Raw genomic sequence first — 23,027 nt, forward strand, 5'->3', positions numbered from 1 at the left:
ATACATATGTGTGTACTTGGATACAGATGGGATTATACTATTCAGACTTTGCCTTTTTACTTGATTTACATCTATATGTTAGTGTATATCGACCTATTTTTAAAAGACTATAGAGTTCCCTTGAAGGGATGTACCATGGTTTTTAATTTATCTGATAAACACTTAAGTGGTTTGAAATTTCATGTTATTATACTCAGTGCTGCAACAAACACTCCTTGATATAGTCTGTATGTTAATATGTACAACAATATCTGTATAAATAATTTAGAGAAGTGATATTGCTGATATTAAGTGGTAAATTGCTAAGTTAAATGGTTCATGGATTTAAATGTTTTGATAGACACTAACGAATTAAACTAAAGTGTTTCCATCAATTAATAGATCCTCCCACCAGTAGTGTGTGACAACAGTGTGTGTATTTATTTCTCTTCTCTAAACAACTTATTGTCAGGCAATTGCTTCTTTATTAAACTAATGGGTGGAAAACGATGTCTCTCTCTGGTTTAATTGACATTCCTTTCATTGAGAGAGGTGCCGAGAAAGGTTCTGCTTTTTGCGTGTCATTTTGTGAAGCTTTCTCTGTGAACTGTTGTTTCTGTCCCATTTCCATTTCCTATTAGAGCCCCCTTTTCATTATTTTGTAAGAGCTCTTTATATATTAAGAGCATCTGTCCTTTTTAAGTCTTTAAAAAACTCACTGTACCTCACAGGGTTCATCCTCTCTCATGATTCTCCTCTACTTTATCCAAAGTCACAATTTCCTAACAATTTGCATATGTTTATTTTTCCTTAGGAGCTGTGACATAGCTGGGCTAGTCTCAAAGTTTCTTTTCTAATTTCTTCTCCTTCTTCTTTTTTTTTTCTTTGCTTTTTGGGTCACATTCAGCGATGCCTAGGGGTCACTCCTGGCTTTGCACTCAGTAATTACTCTTGACAGTGCTCGGGGGACCATATGGGATGCTGGGAATCGAACCCAGGTTGGCCACGTGCAAGGCAAACACCCTACTCACTGTACGATTGCTCCAGCCCCTCTTTTCTAACTTCTGCCCTCCTTTATTTCTCAAATTCTTGCACATACATTGTCTGTCTAGCCTGGAAGTCATTGAAGAGGTCCGAGGGTTTATTTTCCAAGAAAGGAAGCTCAGGCCCAGATAAGGTGTGACTTAGCACTGCCCACAGCCCTGCAAGCTGCTTCTCTCCACCCCATTCATTCCTTCTCCTTCCTTCTCCTCCCCACAGTTCCCCATCTCCCCAACCATGCTCTCTTTGTGAGTGTGTATGGGGATGTGTGTGCATGTTTGTATGAGCATGTTCTCATGTACATGAGTGCATGTGTGTGTGTGCATGCAAGTCTGTGCCTATGCTGGTAGAAAAGGATAGAAACCCTTGCTTTGAGACAGCTCAGACAAGATCAGGAATTTAAGCCTGATCTCCTTCCTGTCTTCCCTTCTCCAGCTCTCTGCTCCTCCTTCTCTTGCTTTTGCTTGTGTCTTTCCTTCTCTTTCTCTGTGTCTCTCTGTTCCCACGTCTCTTCTAGCTGTCTTCTTTTCTTTCTTTCTTTTTTTTTTTTTAAAATGCTTTGTTCCCTTTTTTTCTCTGTCTGGAATCCAAAAGGTTGATTTATCAGGGCAAAGATTATACCCCCAGTGGGGCTGGAGCGATAGCACAGCGGGTAGAGCATTTGCCTTGCACGTGGCTGACCCGGGTTCGATTCCCAGCATCCCATATGGTCCCCGGAGCACTGCCAGGAGTAATTCCTGAGTGAAGGGCCAGGAGTAACCCCTGTGCATTGCCGGGTGTGACGCAAAAAAAAAAAAAAAAGACTATACCCCCCAGCTTGTTCTTTTCTCCTTTTCTTTCTAAAGATTTTTATTTTTAAAAATTTAAAATTTAAAAAAAATTGTTTTTGAACCCACTTAAGTGATGCTCAGGGCTTACTCCAGGCTCTGCTTGGGGAAACCATAGTCGATGCCAGGAATTGAACCTGGGTTGGTAGTGTGCAAGGCAAGTGCCTTACCTGCTGTACTAGCTCTCCAGTCCCCCACTTTTTTTCTTTTTTTTGCTTTAGATCATACATTCTCACGACCCCCTCCAATCAGTAATGGAGATGCTCCTTAGTCAGAAGTAGAGGATCTTTCCCACCTGCTTTGCTTCACACGTGGACAAGCGTGTACCTGAGTCATTCTCACGAGGCAGAGGAGACTGGAAGTTGGAGGAAGGAAGCGGCAGGTGGCAGGGGACTAAACACTCAGCTGGCAAAGGCGACTGCTTTGCCCCAGCTCTGCCCGCCCCTCCAGATGCTGCTGGGCCAGCCTCTGCCATTCTGAGGTTGGGGGTGGCCCCTGCCCTGCTGACTGAAGTTTGTCGAGTGCAGTGCACCCAGAATCTCCTTTAGAGAGGCTTGGGATCCTCTCCATGCTAAGGTGCTTGGGGCCCCACCTGGTTCCAGCCTGGGGGTGGCGTTGATGAGAACTCGCTGAAAAATATCAACCCGGGCAATATTGCTGCCAGTGATGGTTAATGCAGTGAGCACTTACTACATGCTATATTGATGTATTGCGCTTAATGGATTAGACGTGCTAAGGTTTTTTTGTTTGGGGCCACACCCGCAGTGCTCAGGGTTTATTCCTGGCTCTGTGCTCAGGGGTCAGTCCTGGAAGGGCTCAGGGAACAATATGGAAGGGTCAAAGATTGAATCCAGGTTGGTTAAGTGCAAGGTAAACGCCCTGCCCTCTCTTTTCTTTCTTTTTAATTGAATCACCGTGAGACACAGTTACACAGCTTTCATGTTTGAGCTTCAGTCATACAATGAACAAACACCCATCCCTCCACCAGTGTTCATTTTCCACCACCAATGTCCCCAGTATCAACCATCGCCAATTCCACCCCTCCCCTTGCCTCTATGGCAGACAATTTCCCACTTACTCTCTCTCTCTCTACTTTTGACGGCCTGCCCTCTTTACTATTGCTCTGACCCAAAATGTTAATAGAAAACGTGTCATTTGGTTCCCCTGCTCTCAGCCCTAACCAGCTGGAACTGTATCACCCCTCCCTCTGTATACAAGATGACTGAGTGACAGATATATCGAATAGCTTTCCCAGGAGTGATAACTACATAACTACTAAATGTCAGAGCAATGGAGATGGATGGGTGGAAGAATAAATTAATGGTTAGCCTATTGGCTAGGGACTTTGGAGTTAAAGATGTATCTATCTCAATCTCCTATCAGCGCTGAGGCGTATAGTAGCCACTTAAAGGCCAGCGATGAATCCAAGGAAATATGGAGCCCCAGTCTACACGGACAGGTTCCCACATGATAGCATCCACACACTGGCAAGGGCAGAGCCCTGCTGATACAGAGGAAGGACACAATCCTACATTGCCACAGAAATGCTCACGACCCAGTCACACAGCATGCACACACAGATGCCGTTACACACAGAGGTTAGGACAGCCCCAGTAAGGAGCCCGGGATCAGCAGGAGATCCAGCTCTTTCCTGCTGAAGCAAACACAATCTCAGGACACAAGCTGCTGAGCAGTGAATAGACACCCGCTCTGTTCTGGCTTTCCAAGTCTGCCCGTCTCTCACACACCGGTCCCCACAAAGGCCAGGATATGTGCTGCATGTCAAACTCAGTTAGTCTCTGCACACAAGCACCTCAGAAGGACTTGGTCGGAGGTAAGGTCATTCACAGTCAAGGACACACATGCAGAACTGTCCAATGATTCAGTAATATACACACAGAAAGATCGGACACGCAGCACACATATATACACACGTACACACACACACTCACACCAGCATCAGCAGCAAGGGCAGCAACACAGATAGAACACAGACAAATTCAACCTTTCTCTCTATTCCTAGAAATTTCTCAGTCCCTTTAAGTTAGTACCTACCTACCTACCTACCTACCTCAAGTACCTCCCTACATCACATGCAAATTGATTGTTGGGGCTCTTTCCTGAGTGCTTCAGCTTAGAGGGAGACATGTAAAGAGGGATGGGGATCCCCAGGAGCGCTTTTTGCTCTCCAAGAGCCAAAGCTCAGCTGGGCCTCTGTCCCTGCGTTTATTTCCCTATCCTGCCTGACTGGTCCATGCTCTCCCAATTCTGTTCAAGTTCTCTCTCAACTCGCTCAGGCTCTGCCTTTTTGCTCCTCGTCTCCTCAGGTCCTGGACTCTTAGTCTGCCACCTCTTCCCTTTTCACCTTCCCACTCTCCCGGGAATTCTTTCTCAGTGTCCTTGATCTTTTCTGTAGTCTTTTCCCTTTTCCTGTTGCTATGTTGCTTGAGGACCATGCCTGGGAACTGAGCATGAGGCATCTGGGATCTGATCAAGGTCCTCCGATGTGCAATGCAGGTGCTCTGCCAATGCCACTTGCCAGACCCACTGTGCCCATGTTAAAAACAATTGGTCCCTGGGGCTGGAGTGATAGTAAGGCACTTACTTCCCTTGCATATGGCTGACCCGGGTTCGATCCCCAGCACCCCAAATGGTCCCCTGAGCACCTTCCAGGAATAATTCCTGAATGCAGAGCAAAGGAGTAACTTCTGAGCATTGCTAGGTATGGCCCCAAAACAAAACAAACAAGCAAACAAAAACCCAACAACTCCTCCCTGCCAACAAACCCCAAACCACCACCACCATGTGACAGGAGAAGGAAGGCAATCCTTTATACTCCTCCCGTTCTTAAGATTATTTTTAAATGCAAATGTGAGCACGGTAAATTGAATTTATTTACAGATCTATCCTTGGGGCCAAGAACAGTGCCAGGATAGGTGCCACTTGCAGCTTAAATGACACCTCCCCTGGCAAGTCCTTCTAGATCCCCCTAGCTGGGGGAGAGGCCCCCCCTCTCGCTCTTTCACACATTGCACAGACATTCTCTGTCTTTGATGACACTTATCACACTTGTAATTAGAAGGATCATAATAAAAATGTCATCTACTGTTGTAGTGAAATCATGAGCAGCATCGTTGCTTATTGGGGCCAGACTCCAAGCCCCGAGAGGTCAGGGACCTAGTGTGTTTTCTTCATTCTTGTTCCGAGAGCTGGTCCAAGGACTCACAGAGCGGGCACGCAGGACTTAAATGCCACGAGCGCATCTATAAGTGTCTGCTATATGCCAGGCACCGCACACACATCTAACAGTCAGCAGGACTTGGCAAAGTGAGTATGAACTATACTCGTTTGGGATAAAAATTCTGACAGTCTAGTCCAAGCTTACACGGTTAAAATAAGAACTGGCACTTAAACCCACTTGGGACCCAAGACTTGGGCTCCAAGACCAGGATTTGAACCCTGGCATCTCACAGTGCCTGAAGCACTCCTGGGAGAATTCCCAAGCACAGAGTAGAGAGTGGCCCCTGAGCACTGCTAGATGAGGCAAAAACAAGCAACTAAACAAATGTGGGCTCCAATCCCACTCACCAGCTGGCTAGCCCTTGGATCCTCCATTTCACTGGGCTGGAAAGTCAAACTCAGACGTTGGTGCCTGGTTCCTCACCCTTTCTCTCCAGGAATGGAGTTTCCTTCCCCATCCACCACTCAAGCCATTCCCGGCCATCCAACTAGTTCTCAAAACCCAACAAGAACCCTATAGCCGTGACTTTGAAGTTGGGCTTGGTCCCAGAACCCAAGGTCATTCCCCACTGCCCATGACCTTGAGGTAGGCCCTTCTCTGGAGCCTGGTTCCTTTTGTGAATTGCATGGCAGGGGGCTAGCAGGAGCATCCAATAACAAGTATTTTTTTTTCTTTTTTGGGTCACACCCGGCGATGCAAAGGAGTTACTCCTGGTTCATGCACTCAGGAATCGCTCATGGTAGTGCTTGGGGGACCATATGGAATGCTGGGAATCGAACCTGAGTCGTTGATGTGCAAGGTAAATGCCCTACCCACTGTGCTATTGTTCCAGCCCCAACAAGTATTTCTTGAGCCCCTGCCTTCACCAGCACTCTGCGAGGCTCTGGGCAGTGGCAGAGAGTAAAAAATGCACAATATGCATAGGTGATGGATGGTGAAGTAGGTATTAAGGGAGGAATCTAAAGAGGGTGTTGACATTTTGGGGAGGGGGGTGCACTGCTTCTATTTTTTATTTTGAGGGACCCACACCTGGTGACACTCAGGGTTTACTCCCTGGCTCTGCGCTCAGGTGTCACTCCCGGCGGTGTTCGGGAAACCATATGGGATGCCGGGGATCGAATCTGGGTCAGCAGGGTGCAAGGCAATACTACCCTCTCCCTCCATGCCCTCGTTGCTCCTAGAGGGTGGGGAGTCAAGACAGGAAGTGACGTTGGAACGGTCGCCTCCAAGAGGGAACCACACAAGGAAGCAGTGTTTCAGAGAGGGGCGCTAGGAGCTGGTCTGGGGCTGAGGGAGTCGGGCTGTGGCGAGAAGGCGTGAGAGGGAGCAGCTATAGAAGAGCGAGGCTTTGCGAGGTTGGGACTCAGCTCCACAGCGAGCTGGTGTGCGGAGGGAGCGGGCAGAGGAACAGCCGGCTCTGACTCGCTTTTCTACAGTCACTAAGTGATAAATGAGGGTGGTTTTTGTGACCATTTTCTTATCCAGCAAAGCCAACACAACACAGATCCTCGTTCTAGTCCCTACAACCGTCTCAGTGGGGGTTGTTGTTCCCACTGTCCTGAGGAGGGACCAGTGAGATGAAGTAGTTTGTTCTAGGTCACACCGGAAGGGCAGAGGTGCAACTGGGGTCACAACTCTGGGTTCCCACCACCACCCTCCTCCCCACAGGCTGCCCCCTAAAGAAAGTGTGGAAATTGCTGGGAGACGCCCGAGGCCCAGGTTGGGGGGGTGGGGGGGTGGTCAGGGATGGGAGTGGAGAGCAGGTTCCAGCTGGGTCTGTGTGTGTGTGTGTGTGTGTGTGTGTGTGTGTGTGTGTATGGGCGAGTCTGTGGGCGCCTGGAGCGTGTGTGTCAGAGTCGGTGTGTGAGTCTGAGGGAGCCTGTGCCTCAGACTATTCCTGTCATGGCAGCTGATGTTGTCTGTGTGGCAGTGTCACAGCCGAGTGTCGGAGAGTCTATGTCTGAGGGAGACTGTGTGTGTCCAAGAGTGTGACTGTGTGTGACTCCGGCTGAGTGGGGGGGGCACCTGGGGTGTCCTGTGAGAGCACCTGCCATTCCAGTGGGGTGTGTGTGTGTGTGTGTGTGTGTGTGTGTGTGTGTGTGTGTGAGAGAGAGAGAGAGAGAGAGAGAGAGAGAGAGTCATCCACATTGCTCTGGGGGCTTGTGTAGGACCTGAGGGTGTCTTCCCGTGGCCAAAGGGGTCTCAGGCTGTGTGTGTGTGTGTGTGTGTGTGTGTGTGTGTGTGTGCATCTTCCCTGTGTGTGTGTGTATGTGTGTGTGTGGAGAGGGGGGTGTCTCTGAGGGGGGTCGGGGGGGCGCGCTCGCCAGAAGCCTGGGGCTGGGGGATTGGTTCTCCAAGCGTCTTTAGGAGAGCGAGCGAGTCTCTTGGGGGCACTCGGTGGGGGGGTCTCGGCGCGCGCCGGCTGCCGAGAGCGCGCCGAGGGGTCGGTCCCCCGGCGGCCGGCGCGGTGGGGGCGGGGCGGGGGCCCGCACACCTGCGGGCGGGGAGGGGGCGGAGCTATCCCGGGAAGCCCCGCCCCTGGCGGCGCCCATTGGCTGCGGCGGCGGCTCGGACCCGCCCCTCGCGGCCGGCCGGGCGGAGGGGGGGCGGGGGGAGGCGCCGCGGGCCAGAGCGCGCTGCGCCGCCGCCACCGCCGCCGCCGCCGCCACCGCCACTGTCCCCGCCGCCGTCCCCGCGTCCCCGCCGCCGCTTCCCGCCGCTTCCCGCCGCCCCGCCGAGCCCCGGCCCGGCCCGGGCCGCCGCCACCACGCCGCGCGCCGTACTCCGCGTGAAGAATGGGGCGGCCAAGCTGCCCAAGCCGCCCGCCGCCGCCGCCGCCGCGGCCGACACGCCGGGCGCGGGCGCGGGCATGGAGCGCTCGCAGAGCCGCCTCAGCCTGTCCGCCTCCTTCGAGGCGCTGGCCATCTACTTCCCGTGCATGAACTCCTTCGACGACGAGGACGCGGGTGAGCGCGGGGCCGCGCCCGGGCCCCGGGGACCCCCGCCCGCCCGCCCGCCGGGGCAGGGGGCACGCACGCCGGCCCGCGCCGGCTTTGTCTGCCCGGGCTGCTGCGTGCAGGGGCGCCCGGACCTGGACCCCCCCCGGGCCCCCCGTGCGGCCGCCGGGGTCGGGGTCGGGAGGGGGCGCCGCCGGCCTGTCCTCTCGCGTCCTCCCCGAGGCGGCACCTGCGCCCCTTCCCGAGAGCCCCGCGCGGCGCCCTGCCCGGGGGCCGGTCCCTCCCCGGGGGGCTGGTGCCTTCCCGGGGGCCGATCCCTTCCTGGGGGAGGGGGGGGCGATCCCTACCCGGAGTCCGGTCCCTTCCCGGGGGGCCTGTCCCTCCCTGGGGGGCCGATCTCTTCCCGGGGGGGACGATCCCTTCCTGGGGGACCTGTCCCTTCCCGAGGGCCGATCCCTGCCTGGGGTCCGATCCCTTCCCGGGGGGGCCGATCCCTTCCTGGGGGGCCCATCCTTTTCCGGGGGCCGATCCCTTCCCGAGGGGCCGGTCCCTCCCCGGGGGCCGATTCCTCCCCGGGGGGCCGATCCCTTCCTGGGGGGCTGTTCCTCCGCGGGGCGCCGGTCCCTTCCCGGGCTCCGATTCCTACCTGGGGTCCGATCCCTTCCTGGGGGGCCGGTCCCTTCCCGGGGGCCTGTCCCTCCCCCGGGGGCCGATCCCTGTCGGGGGGCCGGTCCCCGCCCGCCGCCCTCCAGCCCAAGCCCAAGGGGCGGGTAGGGGGCGCTGCTGCTTCGGGGTCCTAACCCGGCCGAGGGAACCCGAGGGGGCCCCCAGGGGCTGCGGATCAGCCAACAGGTGCGGGTGGCTCCGGGGGCCCGGGTGGGAGGGGGTCCGCCCCGCCCGAGTTCCAGGCGGGGGATGACAAGTAGGGGCGCTCTGCCCCCTGGACTTGGCGCCGGGTGACCTTGGGCCGGCTGTGCTGGCGCTGGCCCTCCGTTTCTGCACCTGGAAAATGGGATGACAGCGCCCAGGCACAGGGCTGGGGTGGCCGAGAGGATGGAGTTAAGGGGGTCTGGGAAGCCGCTGCCGCCGGAAGCGGCTTCCGGGAGGGTTGGGATTCGGGGAGGGGGTAGATGCGAGTAGATGGTTGGGAGGGGCAAAATGGTTTTTTTTTTTTTTTCTGAGGACCTGGTGCAAATGTGAGTGAGTCCAGAAACCACACGTATGCAGCACCCTAACATCTGGTCTACAAGTTGCATGGTGCACATGGAGCTGGTCTGCACTTCTTGCCCACAGTGGCTTGTCTGAGGGGCCCCCAGCTGATGATCCAGGGAGTGAGGGGTGTAGGAGGGCAGTCCAGCAGGTGAAGGCTCCCCTGAGTGGGTAACTGGGCAGATCCCTGCCTCGTCTGGAACTGGGGCTGGGCTGAATCGCTCCTGCAGAGCCATTTTACAGGAAAAAATTACTGATCCACCGAGGCTTACGCCGAATTCCACTGCACAGTGCACTTCCTGTGTTTAATATATTCATAAATATCCTGTGAATCCTAATGTTGCATCAAAGATAGTTTAATAATACATGATTTTTAAGTAATGCTGGCACAGTTTTTTTAAAAAAAAATTCACATAATGGTTCCACGCCAGTTTATTTTGGAGGGGAAAAGGAAAGGATAAATTCTGTGATGATTATATGGTGATAAAAGATGGAAGTAGCTGTGTGTGTGGGGGGGGGGGTTGTAGTTTTCGAGCTGGCGTTTCTCAACCTTCATCCCCCACTGTGGCCTCCTCCTGGCCTTCCTAGCTTCCTGTGGCCCCCGCCCTACCAGTGGACCCCAGTCTTATGCTGCGGTCTCCCACTGCTGCGATTTTCACCTGTGACCCTCTTGGAACATCCTGGGGCCCCGTGAGGATTCCTGCACCCCCAGATGAGAAATGCAGCCCTTAGACAAGGTGAGGGCAGGGATTACTGTCAACCAAGTGAGGACCACTGGAGGAAGATCAGCGGGAGGAAGCCAGTTGGTATGGGGGTCTAGCCCACCAGCCAAAGGGAAGCTCTGCCCTATCCCTCCTCTAATACAACAGACCCCTTGGGTCTCCTAGAGGCTGGGCAGAAGCCCAGAGGAGACACGGGGCAGGCGGTGGAACAGCGGGTCTCGGGCTTTGGCCCCTCCTGTGAGGTGGACCAGGCTTCCTCCAGTCGGAAGGGTAACTTCGTGTCCTATCAGAGCTTTTCCTCAAGGTCCACCTGGTGTGTTATCCCAGGAGCATCCTTCCTGTTCTTATGTCTTTCCCTGAGAAAAGATGCAGAAATCACTATATTGCCCCCAGATGGGTGAGTGTGTGTTTGAGGAGGAGTGCATGTGCGTTGTGCGTCTGAAGCACCAGTGTGTGGTGTCTCTATGTGTGTCAGTGTGCGCGTGTGTAACCCAAGGTCACCCAGCGAGGCCGGCACAGAACTGAGTGAAAAGCACGCTTCCGGTTTTCTTTCCAGTAAGCCAGTAGCCCTTTCTTTGAAAGAGAATTTGTTCTTTCCGCCCCCCCCCCCAAAAAAAAGCTTGTTGGCCTCACTGTGCAAAACTGGTTCCCGGGTAAGGTGCACCCAGGCCCCATCCCAACCCAGAGCGTCTGGCAGCCAGGACCTTGGTTTGGGTATCTCAAGTGAGATATCTGCTCTTCTTGAAGGGGACTTCAGGTTGGGGAGGGGCCGGAGGAAGTCCAGTTTCATTTCCAGAAAACTAATGGAGTCACGTCAGAAGTAGAGAACCGCTGTCTCAGTGCTCGCTATCTCGGGTCCGTCTCAAAGTCATTCATTTCCTCCTTTAAGAAAGCCTCTTGGATTCATTCTTTTCAAGCAGCACCACGCTGAACTAATTTCTAAGAGCAGTCTGAGTAGCTCTCAATGCCGGACCGACGCCTCAGTAACCGAGTAGCTCAAAGCCACTCCTGTCGGCTCCCTGCCTCCCTCCCGTGGGGCTCCCGCGCAGAAAGGTCTTCCAAGCAGGGTCTCTGGCTCATCTCAGACCCTGCTCCCCTCCCCACCTTCATTGCTGCCTTCCACTCCCGTCCAGCACATCTTTTTTTTTTTCAAATCAACCAGTCTGAGCCAGAGCCATTTCGAGGGCTCACATGCTACCGGTTCAGTCAGGCTTTAGAGAAACGGGTTGTGGAGGAGCTGATTGCAAGAGCCTTAAAACTGGGCCAGAGCACTTTCCTGCCTTGGGCTTAGGAGGCTGGGACACTGGGTGGGCCTGGAGGCCGCCCCTCCTCCTCTCCCTCCCTACCCAGCCTGGGGCCCGGCATGGCGGCTCCTGAAGATTCCTAGAATTCCTCTCCCGCGGGCACTCTGGGCTCCTTCCTTCCATTGCTCTTGTCCCTTTTCTCAAGGATGCTGGCGCTTTTGAGAGGCGTGCCCTCCTCTCCTCCCCCCACCCCACCTTGGCGCTTCTCTGTCCTCCCGGGGAGAAATCGGTCGTGGGTGAGGGAGTTAGACACTTGACCTGTGTTTTCTCCTCTGTGTGAGGAAGGAAACGGTGGCCATGGACCTTAGAAGGGCCAGCGCTTAAAAAAATGTCAACCTTTTTGCTCAGAGTCTGCGTTGCCACTTGAAGGATGGACTCTGAGTTCTTTCCACGTAGAATTCAGAGTCAATGTGAAATTAACATCCTTTCCCACACACCCCCATTTTCAGAGGAAAAAAACTGAGCTGCGCAGGAAGCTCAAGGTCACCGGGAAGTGAAAGGCTTTGGATTTGAACTCCAGTCCAATGGGGAGTATCCGTGCTTTTAATTGTTCTGCTGGTGGTGTCAGGTAGAGGGGTCAGCGTGCTGGCCACGAAGCGGGCTCTCAGCCCCCGGAGCTGTTACTTGTGGCCACTGAGAACTGTTTTGGAGTCTGAAGAGATCCGTGGGGAGGGAGAAAGGCTGGTTCTCAAAAGGTTGTCTTTTATCAATTTTACAAGCTAATTTTAGTGTATTGATATAGCTATTAAGGGAGAGTTGGACCTTCCTCAGAAGGGGTTTAAGTTGGGGCATTTAGCAAGCGTGGGGGGAGGGAACCGAATGTTAAACAGGAGAGTGGAGAGCAATCCAGTGCCCCATTTCCCTGCTCCTCCCAGTTTATTGGCATCGCATTTCGAGTCCCAGATCTGCCGTGGGCACTAACTGGGGTGCAGAGGCGCCTCTGGTATCTAGCGAATGCCAAGGGGGCGGTTGGTTACATCAGGGTATAGGACTAAAAGCCTGATTCCTGGGTCTGACCGAGTGGCTTGGGCGTCCAGTCCTCTCCCCGCCCTGGAGAAGGGCGGAGCCGCCGGAGCCGCCAGCTCCAGCCCCCGTTTGCCCATAGGATGCTTCCAGCGAGCGCAGGGAGGAAGTTGCCATGGCAACACCGGCGGCTACCGGTCCTTCTCGCAGCCGCCGCCGCTGCTGCTGCCAGTTTGGGCCACGTTCTCCGGCTCGAAAGCCCTTCGTGGCCACCGTCTCTTCCATTCAGGCCCATTCTGGTGAGGGGGCGGCACAGTCCCCCCCACCCCCCAATTGCCTTTGGACAGTGAGGAAATGGAAGGGGCCGTTTGAATGACTTCTAGGTCGGCGGAGGTGCCCAGGGCCCGCCAGACAGATCCTGGCAGGGGAATTAGACCTCGCAATTCCCCTGGCTCTCTGGCACCTGGAAGGACCCCCCACACACACACACACAACCCGTCCCAGGATTCTGCTTGGGGGCCCCCCTGCCCCCACTTTCCTCCATTTGGCAGAGTTTTCTTTCCCTGAGGAAGTGCCAACTCTTGTCCTTGAAATTTGACCTGAGCTTTTTTTTTTTTCTGGAAAACAAAATGTCCTGCAGACCACCCCTCCCTACCCTCTCCTCCTGAGATGGCGGGAACAGCGCTTCAGCCCTGAGCTGGGAGTAAGGGGTAGGGTGCCCGGGTGGGCGGGGGTGGGGGCAGGGCTTCCCCGGTCCTGTGGGATCAGGGCCACTTGAGGTAGAGGTTTTGAATCCTCTCTTGCCACCTTCATCCCCAGGGCACCTTGTGCCCACCTTCCCCTTGTTCTCACCAAGTGCTGGCGGCTGGCTCTGCACTGGGGGCACTGGACCGACTCTTTTTAGAATACCCAAGGCCCACCTAAGCCATGATTTCCATAGTTCAGATGAGGGAGGGGACTGGGGTGTGTGCGTGTGGGGGGCATTAAGTGTAGATCCACACGACTTTATCTCTAATCAGGTGATCTTGAGATATCGATTCATCCTGACGAATTCTCTCAGAAAAAGGGGGTACATGGAGGTGGTACTTCCTTCCCCCATCACAGGTGACCCGCACATCTACTCTGATGTCCGTAGAGGTTTTCCCTTAGTTCTCGCTCCCTCAGGGAACCCTCTTCCCCGGCCCCAGGCTGCCACATCATTGTGGCTTCCTTGGTGTTCGCGGCTGCCAGAGCCCCAGCTGGTTTAGTTTGGTCCGCCTGAGTTGTCTTGTCTCCTTTCAGGAAGACTGGCTGACCCTCTCACCCCACCTCCAGACCCCTCCCCTCCACCCCACAACCCATTCTCCTGCTCCCCCAATGTCAGAGGCAGAGCTTGTTCTAACTGAAGGCCAAGGGAGGGTGGTGCAGGGGTGGAGATCAGGGAGGGAGAAGCCCCTGGTCCTGGAAGGGTCTGCTGACCTCCATCCTGTCTTTTTCTTTACCTCCTTTCCTGCCTTTCTTGTATGGCCTCAGCATTTAAGAATTGTTGGGGGGGAGGGAGGAAAAAATTGTTAGGGCCAGAGAGATGGTATGGTGGGGAAAGATAGGAAGGTGTTTGCTTGACTTCATGGTCCCGGGTTCGATCCCCCGCACTGTCTGTAGCACTCCCTCTCCCCCACGCTGGGAGTAAGCCCTGAGCGCAGGCGGGTGTGTTCCTTCGCAAAAAAAAGTTGCTGGAAGACACATTTCTTGGAGCATCTGTGCGTCCCCACCTTTCCAGGGCTACCTGGCCATCCCGCAGACAGACCTCCAGTCACCTCCTGCAGGTACCCGGAATGACTGCGCTGGAGTTTCTGGAGTTTTCGGCTTTCCCCTCTCACACACACCCAGTTCAACCCACTGCCCTTGGATTTGATGCCACTTTGGCTCTGGGACCTCAAGCAAGTCTCAAGCGCCAGTTTTCGGTACCTGGTACCGAAGGGTTAATGATCCTTGTCTTGCGCATCTCTCGGGGCTGTAAAAATAAAATGATGGAGAGGCTTGCTTGGCTCCGCGCTTGCTTGCCGTGAGCTCACTGGATCCCATGGCAACCGGCAGGGACGGCTGCTATGGCCAGTGCACCCATTTTGCAGATGAGGAAAAGCTGGGGCGTCTTGGTGGGCTTGAGCGACTTTCTTGGGTTCCACTGGGGTGCATCCAAGCCAGGTGTGTGTCCTCGCCAGAGGCTACCTGTGCTCCCCCAGGCATGGGAGGAGGTTCCTGGGTGGGGAAAGGCTGTATAAGACCTGGGCTTGTGCCGTCAAAACCCCAGTGTGTGGCCAGTGGTAGTGGCAACGGTGGTGGCGGGGTCCACGCGTTCCTCCAGGTGGTGCCACCAGCTGTGGCATGTCCTGGCCTCCTGGGGTGCCTTCCTGCCCACTTCCTGTCCCATCACTAGGCTGCCGGGTCTCCTGGAAGACTCCAGTGGTTTGCGCTGGCCCCGGGGCCGAGCCATCACCTGCCTCTCCCGCCTGATGTAGGCCAGTGCGGGATTATATTTAACGCCGTGCTATTTCCACTTGACAGCTCCCCAGCGCCGCCCCCCTCCCCTTTTCTCCTTCCTCCCCCCCCCCTTCTGATTCACTGGGAGGAAACTGACGAGGCTGATGTCAGCGCCTTATTCTTAGCCCCTGTAATTGTAACTGCATTTAGCAGCGCGCACTTCATTAACAGTTTCTGCGACGGGGGAGTGGGTGCGATGGCTGCGTGGCCGGCCAGGGACACCAGTGGAGGAGGGGAGGGGCCAGCTGCTGGCAGGGACCCTGGCCAGCGGCCTCTTCTGGCCGGAACAAGCTGGCCTGCCCCGGAAGCCTCGGAAGGACTCTTGGCGAGCATCTCGTCCACACCCCTCCCGTGGGCAGGGAGGGAGGGTGGGAGGGAGGAGGCCACGGAGAGGCAGGAAGGCTCACTCAGGTCACGTGGGCAGAGCCGAGGCGCTGAACTCGAACTCTTGGATGTTCTTCTCTGGGAGCCGTTCATTCATTCAGCTACGTGGTAAGGGAGCGGCTTAGTGCCAGTCAGCGTTCCAGGGACACGGGTTTTACTCTCAGGGAGTCATGTTCTGGGGTGCAGGGGACCCGCCAGCACACCGGTGAGCATCGAGGCATCATTCCAGATTGTGCTAGATGGTGGCATGAGAAGAAAGCAGGGTGAGGGGAGGGGCGTCTGCAGAGGCCTCAGGAGAGGGAGCCGGCAACGGGCAGTTCTGGTAAGGGAGGGGGAGGGGGAGGGAAGGGCCATCCAGGTGCAGTGGCTGCAGAGAAGGGCTCGGTGGTCCGTTTGAGTCTGCAAGTGTAAGGGTCAGAATGGGTCGGGATGGCTAGAGTGGAGAAAACAGGCAAGAGACCAGCATTTCTCAGTCAGGCACCACCTGACCAGATTGGGCCCTGAGGGGCCCACAGGTGAAGATGCCAACAGCAGGAGAGCCACGGTTGGAGAGTCGGGGGCCAACCTGTAGGATGGGGTGGCCACAGAAAGGAAATACAGCGGGAAAGGGGCCACCGTGGGGAAGAGTGTGAGAAATGTTGTTGTAGCGGATTACAAGGAGTCCTAGGTGGGGAAACTGAGGAAGAGGGAAGCGAAAAGGCCTCCAGCTGGGCAGTCCAAGGGACCAAGAACTCATGCCTCCCAGACTCCCCTCTCTCTGTCTCTCTCTCTTTCTCTGTCTCTCTCTGTCTCTGTCTCTCTGTCTCTTTCTCTCTCTCCTCATATTGAATCACAAAGTCACAAAAAATATTTGTGATTAGGTTTCTGGCGTAGGGCTGGAGCAGTAGCACAGCGGTAGGGCGTTTGCTTTGCATACGGCCGGCCTGGCCAAGCAGGGTTCGATTCCTCTGCCCCTCTCTGAGAGCCCGGCAAGCTACCAAGAGTATCGCACCCACACAGCAAAGCTTGTCAAGCTACCCGTGATGTATTCGATATGCCAAACACAGTAACAAGTCTCACAATGCAGACGTTACTGGGCCCTCTCGAGCAAATCGATGAACAACAGGAGGACAGTGCTACAGTGCTCATCGAGTTTCCGGCATACAATGTTCCAGCACCAAGGCCTTCATCAGGGTCCATTACCCGCTACCACTGTCCCCAGTTCCCACCTGCCCCCCAGCCTGTCTCTGTGGCGGGGCACTTTTCCCCTCCGCCATCGTCCGACTGTTCTCTTTCCTACCTTAGCCCAACCCGCGCTCCACTGCCTACTGACCAGCTGAAGACCAGTTGTCCTGCTCTGCGTTTCTGTTGCCTTCAGGCATTTGCTGTCCCCCTCCCAGGTTCCTTCAGACCCCACACGTGAGAGATCACTGTGAGTCTGTCCCGTCTGTCTCTCTGTTCTTGGATTCGGGGCTCTGCCTTTTTAAACGTGGGACGTGGCCTCCTTCCCCAGGGGACCGGAAGTTGCTGTGGAGGCTGTGCCCCGTCTATCCGCTCTGCCTACCTGTCTCTCGGCCTCAAGTCTTCCCTGCCTGCAGCCGAGTATCTTGGGCCAGTGGAGCCAGAAGAGACGCTGGGCATGCCTGCGGGGGTGACCTCGGCCAGGAGGCTTCAGTGGGTCCGAGGCTGTTTCCTCATCTGTGCATGGGGCCTAACCACTGTGAGTTCTCCCCAGGGTTATCGGCAGCCAGAAATTATGCAATACACAGACGTCCCTGCCTAGCTTGGGCATATGGAGTGAAGGTTTTCTGGGTACTAAGGACAGGTGTGATTGTGTACCCAGTGCTGTGTACCTAGTCGATGCCCGTTGGTCACGGTCGCTGCAGCTGTGATGGCTGCGGCTTATTTTTATTATTTATTTATTTATTTATTTATTTATTTTTTCGTCACACCCGGCGATGCACAGAGGTAAATCCTGGCTCATGCACTCAGGAATTTCTCCTGGCGGTGCTTGGGGGACCATATGGGATACGGGAAACCAAACCTGGGCCAGCCGCGTGCAAGGCAAACACCCTACCTGCTGTGCTATTGCTCCAGCCCTCCCCCCCTCCCCTTATTATTTATTTTTGGTTTGGGGGCTGCACCTGGTTTTGCTCAGGGCTTACTCCTGGCTCTGCACTCAGGGATCATTCCAGGCAGGCTCGGGAGACTATATGGGGTGCCAGGGATGGAACCCCAGTTGAACTCATGCAAGGCAAGCACCCTACTGATGTACTATCTCTCCAGCCCCTATTTAAAAATGAATTTATACTGTGTGTGTGTGTGTGTGTGTGTGTGTGCGCGCGCGCACGCGGTACCAGAAATTGAACCCTGGGCCTCATACATGAAGAGCATGTGCTCCACCCCCCAAATACATCCCTGGTGTGTTATTGACTCTTGGTGTCAGTGGATCAGAATCATCTCTAGGGCTTCTTCAGACCTGGATGGCTGAGCTTTTCACCTGGTCTGCAGTAGAACCTGGGGAACCTGTTGCTAGCAGGGTACCAGTGATACTGATCTTAGTGCTTCTTCTCCGGGGACCCTGCCTGGGATCTGCCGTCGGATGAGAGGAGGAGGCGGGAGAATGGCGAGTTCCTCTGCACGTGGGTCTATTCCCCGTGTCATAGATGCTGGGACTTGGGGTGGCGATGTCTTCGGGGCGCTCCTGCCTCCATCATTTGGAAGTTGGTCTCTGATCCCATGAGCCTCTGCCCGGCTTTGCCCTGGGGTTAGTTAAGCCACCGGTCCCCATCAATCCTTTCGGAAGTCATCTGTCCCGGAGATGAATGAGCCCCTGTGACTAACGCCACCAGCCACAGTGTCCTTTCATGGGCTGCTGGACTCAGCCCTGGGGAGCCGGAGGGGCGCACGTTGAGCTCTTGCACTGGAGGGAACAGGAGGTGGTCCCTCTCCTTCTCCGGGAAAGGCAGCCGGGAGGTTCATCCGAGGACAGGTTTCTGCTGGATAGGAAACAGAGGACTCGTCCATGGAAAGGGCAAGATGCTGGGGAATGCTACAGGCGGACGCAGTGATGCCACCGTCCAGATGGGGGTGGGAGGCAGGTGGGTGAACTAGAGGACACACAGCGATTCCCCTCCAGGCCCAGAAAACTGAGCATCTGAAGATAAAAGCAGGCGCAGGTAGGGCCCAGGCGGGATTGTCCTGCACGGAAATATTCTCGGGGAGGAGAACACAGACAGGGGGTGTAGCAAGGACACTCCCCTCCCCCAACCTCCACCCCTGGGCTGGAGTCTACCAGGTCCCGCTGGCTCTTGACAATATGTGCCCGCTCGGGACCTCTGCCTGGCGCCTGCAAAGTGGAGTGAATCCCTCCTGCCCCGCGTGGGTTGGGGTGCAGGGGCTGCCTGCCTGTGATACGGTACTCCTAGATTGGGAAGGGGGGTCGCTTGCTGCCTGCCTGGTGTGGTCTGGACACAGCTCCCTGCGGCCAGCGAGTCTCAGGGACTCCAGCCACCATGGCCCTCTGGGCTCCATGGGCCCCATCAGCACAGTGAGGGTCAGTTGCGTGTGACTGGGAGACAACCGGGCTCTCCCATGAAGGAGAGAACACGTGTCCCCACCTCTGCAGGGATTGCCTCCTACATCTGGTCAGATCTCATCCTCCCTGCCAGCCCGGGATTCTCTCTAGCTGAGTCTTGATTTGTTTGTTTGTTTGGTTTGGTTTCGGGGGCCACACTCAGCAGTGCTCAGGACTTACTCCTGGCTCTGACCTCAGGGATCACTCCTGGCAGTGCTTGGGTGACCGTGTGTGGGGTGGGACATTGAATCCAGGTTGGTTGCGTGCAAGGCAAGCGCCCTACCCACTGTGCTGTTCTTCCAGCCCTTGACTAATATTTAAAAGAATGTTGATTGGGGGCTGGAGCTGGTAGGGTGTTTGCTCTGCACGTAGCTGACCCGAGCACAGTCCCCAGCATCCCATATGATCCCTCAAGCATTGCCAGGAATAATTCCTGAATGCAGAGCCAGGAGTAAACCCTGAGCATCGCAAGGTGTGGCAGCCCCCCCCCCCCCCCCGATATTATTTGGATTAGGTAATTTTAATTTTAATAGCGGGAAATCCTGTGATGTTGGAGATGGGGTGCTGGGGTCTTAGCCCAGTCCTGCAGCCATGACTCACATGTGCTTTTCATGTGGTCTTTACTTGACTTAGGTCCTGGCCCCCAGCACATGTTTAAAGCATATAAGCACGTGCGCGCGCGCGCACACACACACACACACACACACACACACACACACTGATGAAAAGCATTCCTTCCGACTCTCCTGTCCCTCCCAGAGACAAGCAGGATTCCCAGCGCCCACAGCCTTTTCTGCTGCAGCCTCTGATGATAACATAAACCGACAATAATAAGTTGCGTGGTTAAAAGCAATAAACAGTCGCCCCAGGATTCCCTGGAAGCTTCACTCCCTCCCTCCCGCCTCAGATGCCCAGTTCCACCTCCCAGAGCCCCAGCAGTGGCCTTCGAGGCTCCTATTTTCTCTCTGTTTTCCAGTTATCAAATTCTTTTGTGAGCGGGGAGGGGAGACCTCAGGCCTGGGATCGCTCCCGGAAGTGCAGACCTGCCGGTTTGGTGCTCAGGGGGCCCCGCATTGCCAGGAATTGGCAAGGCTTGTGCTCCCACCCTTTGAGCTCTCTCCCCAGCCCCCAGGTATCAAATTCTCGTGCAACACTTATGAGGGTGCTGGCCCCTGGGCCAGTGCCCTTTGGGTTTAAGTGTCCTCAAAGTGCACCCTGGGGCACACGCCAGATGGGCTCCCAAGTCAGGGGCCTGGGATCGTGTCCTGCCTTTGCCATTTACTGCCCGGGAGACGCCAACCAGGTTCCTTAGCCTCTCTGAGCCTCAGTTGCCTTGACTGTAAGTGGGACTGATAATAGCGGGTCACAGTGGCTGTGTTGAGAACTGAGTAAGGAGGAATTTGTCAAGGACTATCTAGAGAGTACAGATTCGTTACTGGTTTTGAGCCTTCGAGCCAGGAGTCTCCGAGGTCGACTGTGCATCTTTGCTTGAGATGGTGGCAAAGTCCTGTCTTCACAGCCGCTCAGCGGGGCCTCAGTCAAGCCTGGAATAGGCCTTGATTCTCCCGGACTCCTAGCCCAGCTCTTTGCCTTGGCCAGCATGGACTGGGGTAGCTACCCTGGGCCCCCCTTGGCAGGGAGTTTGTAGCGCTCAGCCAGGCTTTCCAGCACTCAGTGTCCCTGGGAAATGCGGCCTGGAGTGTCCTCCCTCCCCCCCACCCCCCCACCCCCCCCGGGAGTGGGCGGGCGGATGTGTCACTAATTGGGGCCTGTAATGGGAATTAATTAGCTCCTCAGCAAATGTCTTAAGAAACATCACTCATCCGCCCGGGCCCAACACCAGGACTGGACCAGGCCACGCGGCCCCGGGCCATCTGGCTGCAGAGAGTGACCACCTCTGCCCAGCTTCTGTGGGTGCTGGCAGAGGGTCCCCTGCCCCACCACCGCCACCACCACCAGGAGGCTTGACCCTGGCAGAATCACGTAGGTGCCTCTAGCCAGAGAGGCGTCGTCTGCACGCACAGAATTCTTGGACAGCTCCCAGCAGTCCCCGAGTGAAAGGAATGAGGGAGATGAGGGAAGGTGGCCCAGCTCCCATGGCCTTTGGCAGGTGATGAGGTCCCAGGCGAGCAGGAGAAGAAGCATCTGGAGAAAGGTGGGCGCTCGTCTGGGCCTGGCCTCGGCTTGGTCCTCGGGGAGTGCTCGAGCATGGATGACGGATAGCCTTGATTGGCTACAGGGGAGTGATGACAAGGCTGTGTGCTACTACAACTCTATTTTAAAAAAAAATTGCCCATGATCAGGATTCGGTTTTCTTTTTCTTCCAAAAAGAATTCCCAGGGCTGGAGCGATAGCTCAGCGGGTAGGGCGTGTGTTTGCCTTGCATGCAGCCAACCCAGGTTCGATTCCCATTCCCAGGACCATCCCATATGGTCCCCCAAGTACCGCCAGGAGTGATTCCTGAGTACAGAGCCAGGAGTAACCCCGGAGCATCGCTGGGTGTGGCCCCCTTCCCCCCCCAAAAAAAAATAAGAACTGGGAGCACAGCGTGCCGTGTTTGGAGACCAGACCCAGACGGAACGCGGCAGGTGAGCAGGAAAGTCGCTTTGGGCTCATTTGGGGCCGGCTATGGAGTTCCCGTTTCCAGCATTGACTGCTTCCAGGTACAAGCCAGCCTCTCCCCCTGGGCCCCCACGTTTCCCAGAGCCTCGCCTCTGCCAGGGCTAGTCCCTCCCCCTCTCAGTCTAGGAGCTGCGCGTTCCTCCCGGCCACACGTGGCGTGGGTCCTCTGGGCTTCGCTCTGCAGCACTGGCGCTGTCTGGCCTTGGTCGCTTTGCCACCGCCAAGCAGGACAGAGAGGCTGGGAGCTCTGGGCGAGCCCCGGGCCCGTGGATTCAGAAAAGGGGCATCGGACTCTCCGTCTCCCTCCTGCCCCTCCTTCCTGGCTTCCTCTGGAGGGGCTGACGGACAGACCCTGTCTCCGGGGCGGGTGGCCCCAGACAGTCCCAGGCCGGTGCTCATAGAATTCATTCTGGTGTGGGGGCGGCTTAGACATGAGCGAACCCCGAGAGCGCCTGGTAGATGGATCACCACTGCGATGAGCATCCTGGGAGTGTGGGCCGCCAGGAAAGGCTGAGAAAACTCACCTGTGGGGGGGGGGGGGGATGGTGATGGGACCTAGGGGAGGGTGGGGCAGGGCTGGGAGGAGACAGGGCACCTGGGAGGGGAGGGCAGGGCAGGGCAGGGCGGAGACCCGGCACCTGCAGACTGAGCTTGCACGGGGAGTGCTTTATGGGAGGGGGTCGGGGCCCTGGATTCTGCCTGTGATGTGTCTCTCGTCCCCTTTCCCCCCTCCACCCACCTCTCTTCTCTCCCCTCCCTGCCTCCCCCTTCCTCCTCTCTTCACTTCCCTGCCTTCCTCTCTTCCCCTCCACTTCCCGCTCTATCTCCTCCCCCCTCCTCCCTTCCCCTGTCCTCCTCCCCACTTCCTCTTCTCTGCTCCCCTCCCATCCTCCCCCCCCCCCCCGCCCTCCTCTTCTCCTCTCTGCCTCTTCTCCCCCCTCCCCTCCATTTTCCTCTCTCGCACGCCTGTGCACACACAGTTGGAAATATCAACTCTAATTTCATCTCCAAGACGGGATCATGGGTAAATCTTGCTTTCTCCAATTTGTGCCCTTTGGTGCGCGTTTGCCCATTTTCCAAATTTTCCCCGGCGAGTGGCCGGGTCATGGCCCAAGCTGAGGGTTTCCTCGTCTGGCGGCCGCCCTCCCTCCCTCCCTCCCTCCCTCCCTCCCTCCTGCTGGTAGTTCCGAGCCCCTCAGACACTGCTGAACCTCTGAACGATGCAGTTTCTCTTGGTAGACCGGGGGTGATGGTGATTCACCAAGGGCTACGTCCGTCTCGGGTGCTTCATCTCTTGCTCATTCTTGGAGCCCCTCAACTACTACTCCTTGAGGCAGGCGCTCTTGGCACGCCTGGCGGGCGCGCCAAGGAAACGGGCACAGAGAGGTCAAGTAGGAGACCCAGGCCACACAGCTCGAGGGTTCCAGAGGAAGGAATCAAGTCCTTGCCGTCTCCGTCAGAACCTGAGCCCGCAGCACTCGGCTCCCAGGGCGGGCTGTGAGTGAGCAAGGGGACAGTTGTCCGTGTCTGCACTGAGAGTGTCCGCCAGTGCCCTAGGCATGCTTTAAGCCCCAGCAGCTGTGCAAAGGCACTGCGGTGGGGTGGGGAGGGGGTGTTTGGAAAACCCAGGGAGAGGAGCAGGGCTGGTTCACACGGGTCTGGGGAGTCGAGAATCTCGGCGTTTGCAGAGACTCTGAGGCCC

The 23,027-nt window shown here is 56.0% G+C and overlaps 1 protein-coding gene across 1 annotated transcript in view; it reads left to right on the forward strand.

Moving 5' to 3' along the window:
• Positions 1 to 7,811: 7,811 nt before the first annotated feature.
• The window catches only part of RIMS4 (regulating synaptic membrane exocytosis 4), a 53,494-nt gene continuing 38,278 nt past the window's right edge, over positions 7,812 to 23,027 (forward strand). The window contains exon 1 of the mRNA XM_056121725.1: positions 7,812 to 8,054. Coding sequence (XP_055977700.1) covers positions 7,958 to 8,054 — 97 coding nt within the window. The 5' untranslated portion in view covers positions 7,812 to 7,957. The remainder of the gene's footprint in view (positions 8,055 to 23,027) is intronic.

Source organism: Sorex fumeus, unplaced genomic scaffold (genome assembly GCF_029834395.1).
Source record: "Sorex fumeus unplaced genomic scaffold, SorFum_2.1 ptg000044l, whole genome shotgun sequence".
NCBI lineage: Eukaryota > Metazoa > Chordata > Mammalia > Eulipotyphla > Soricidae > Sorex > Sorex fumeus.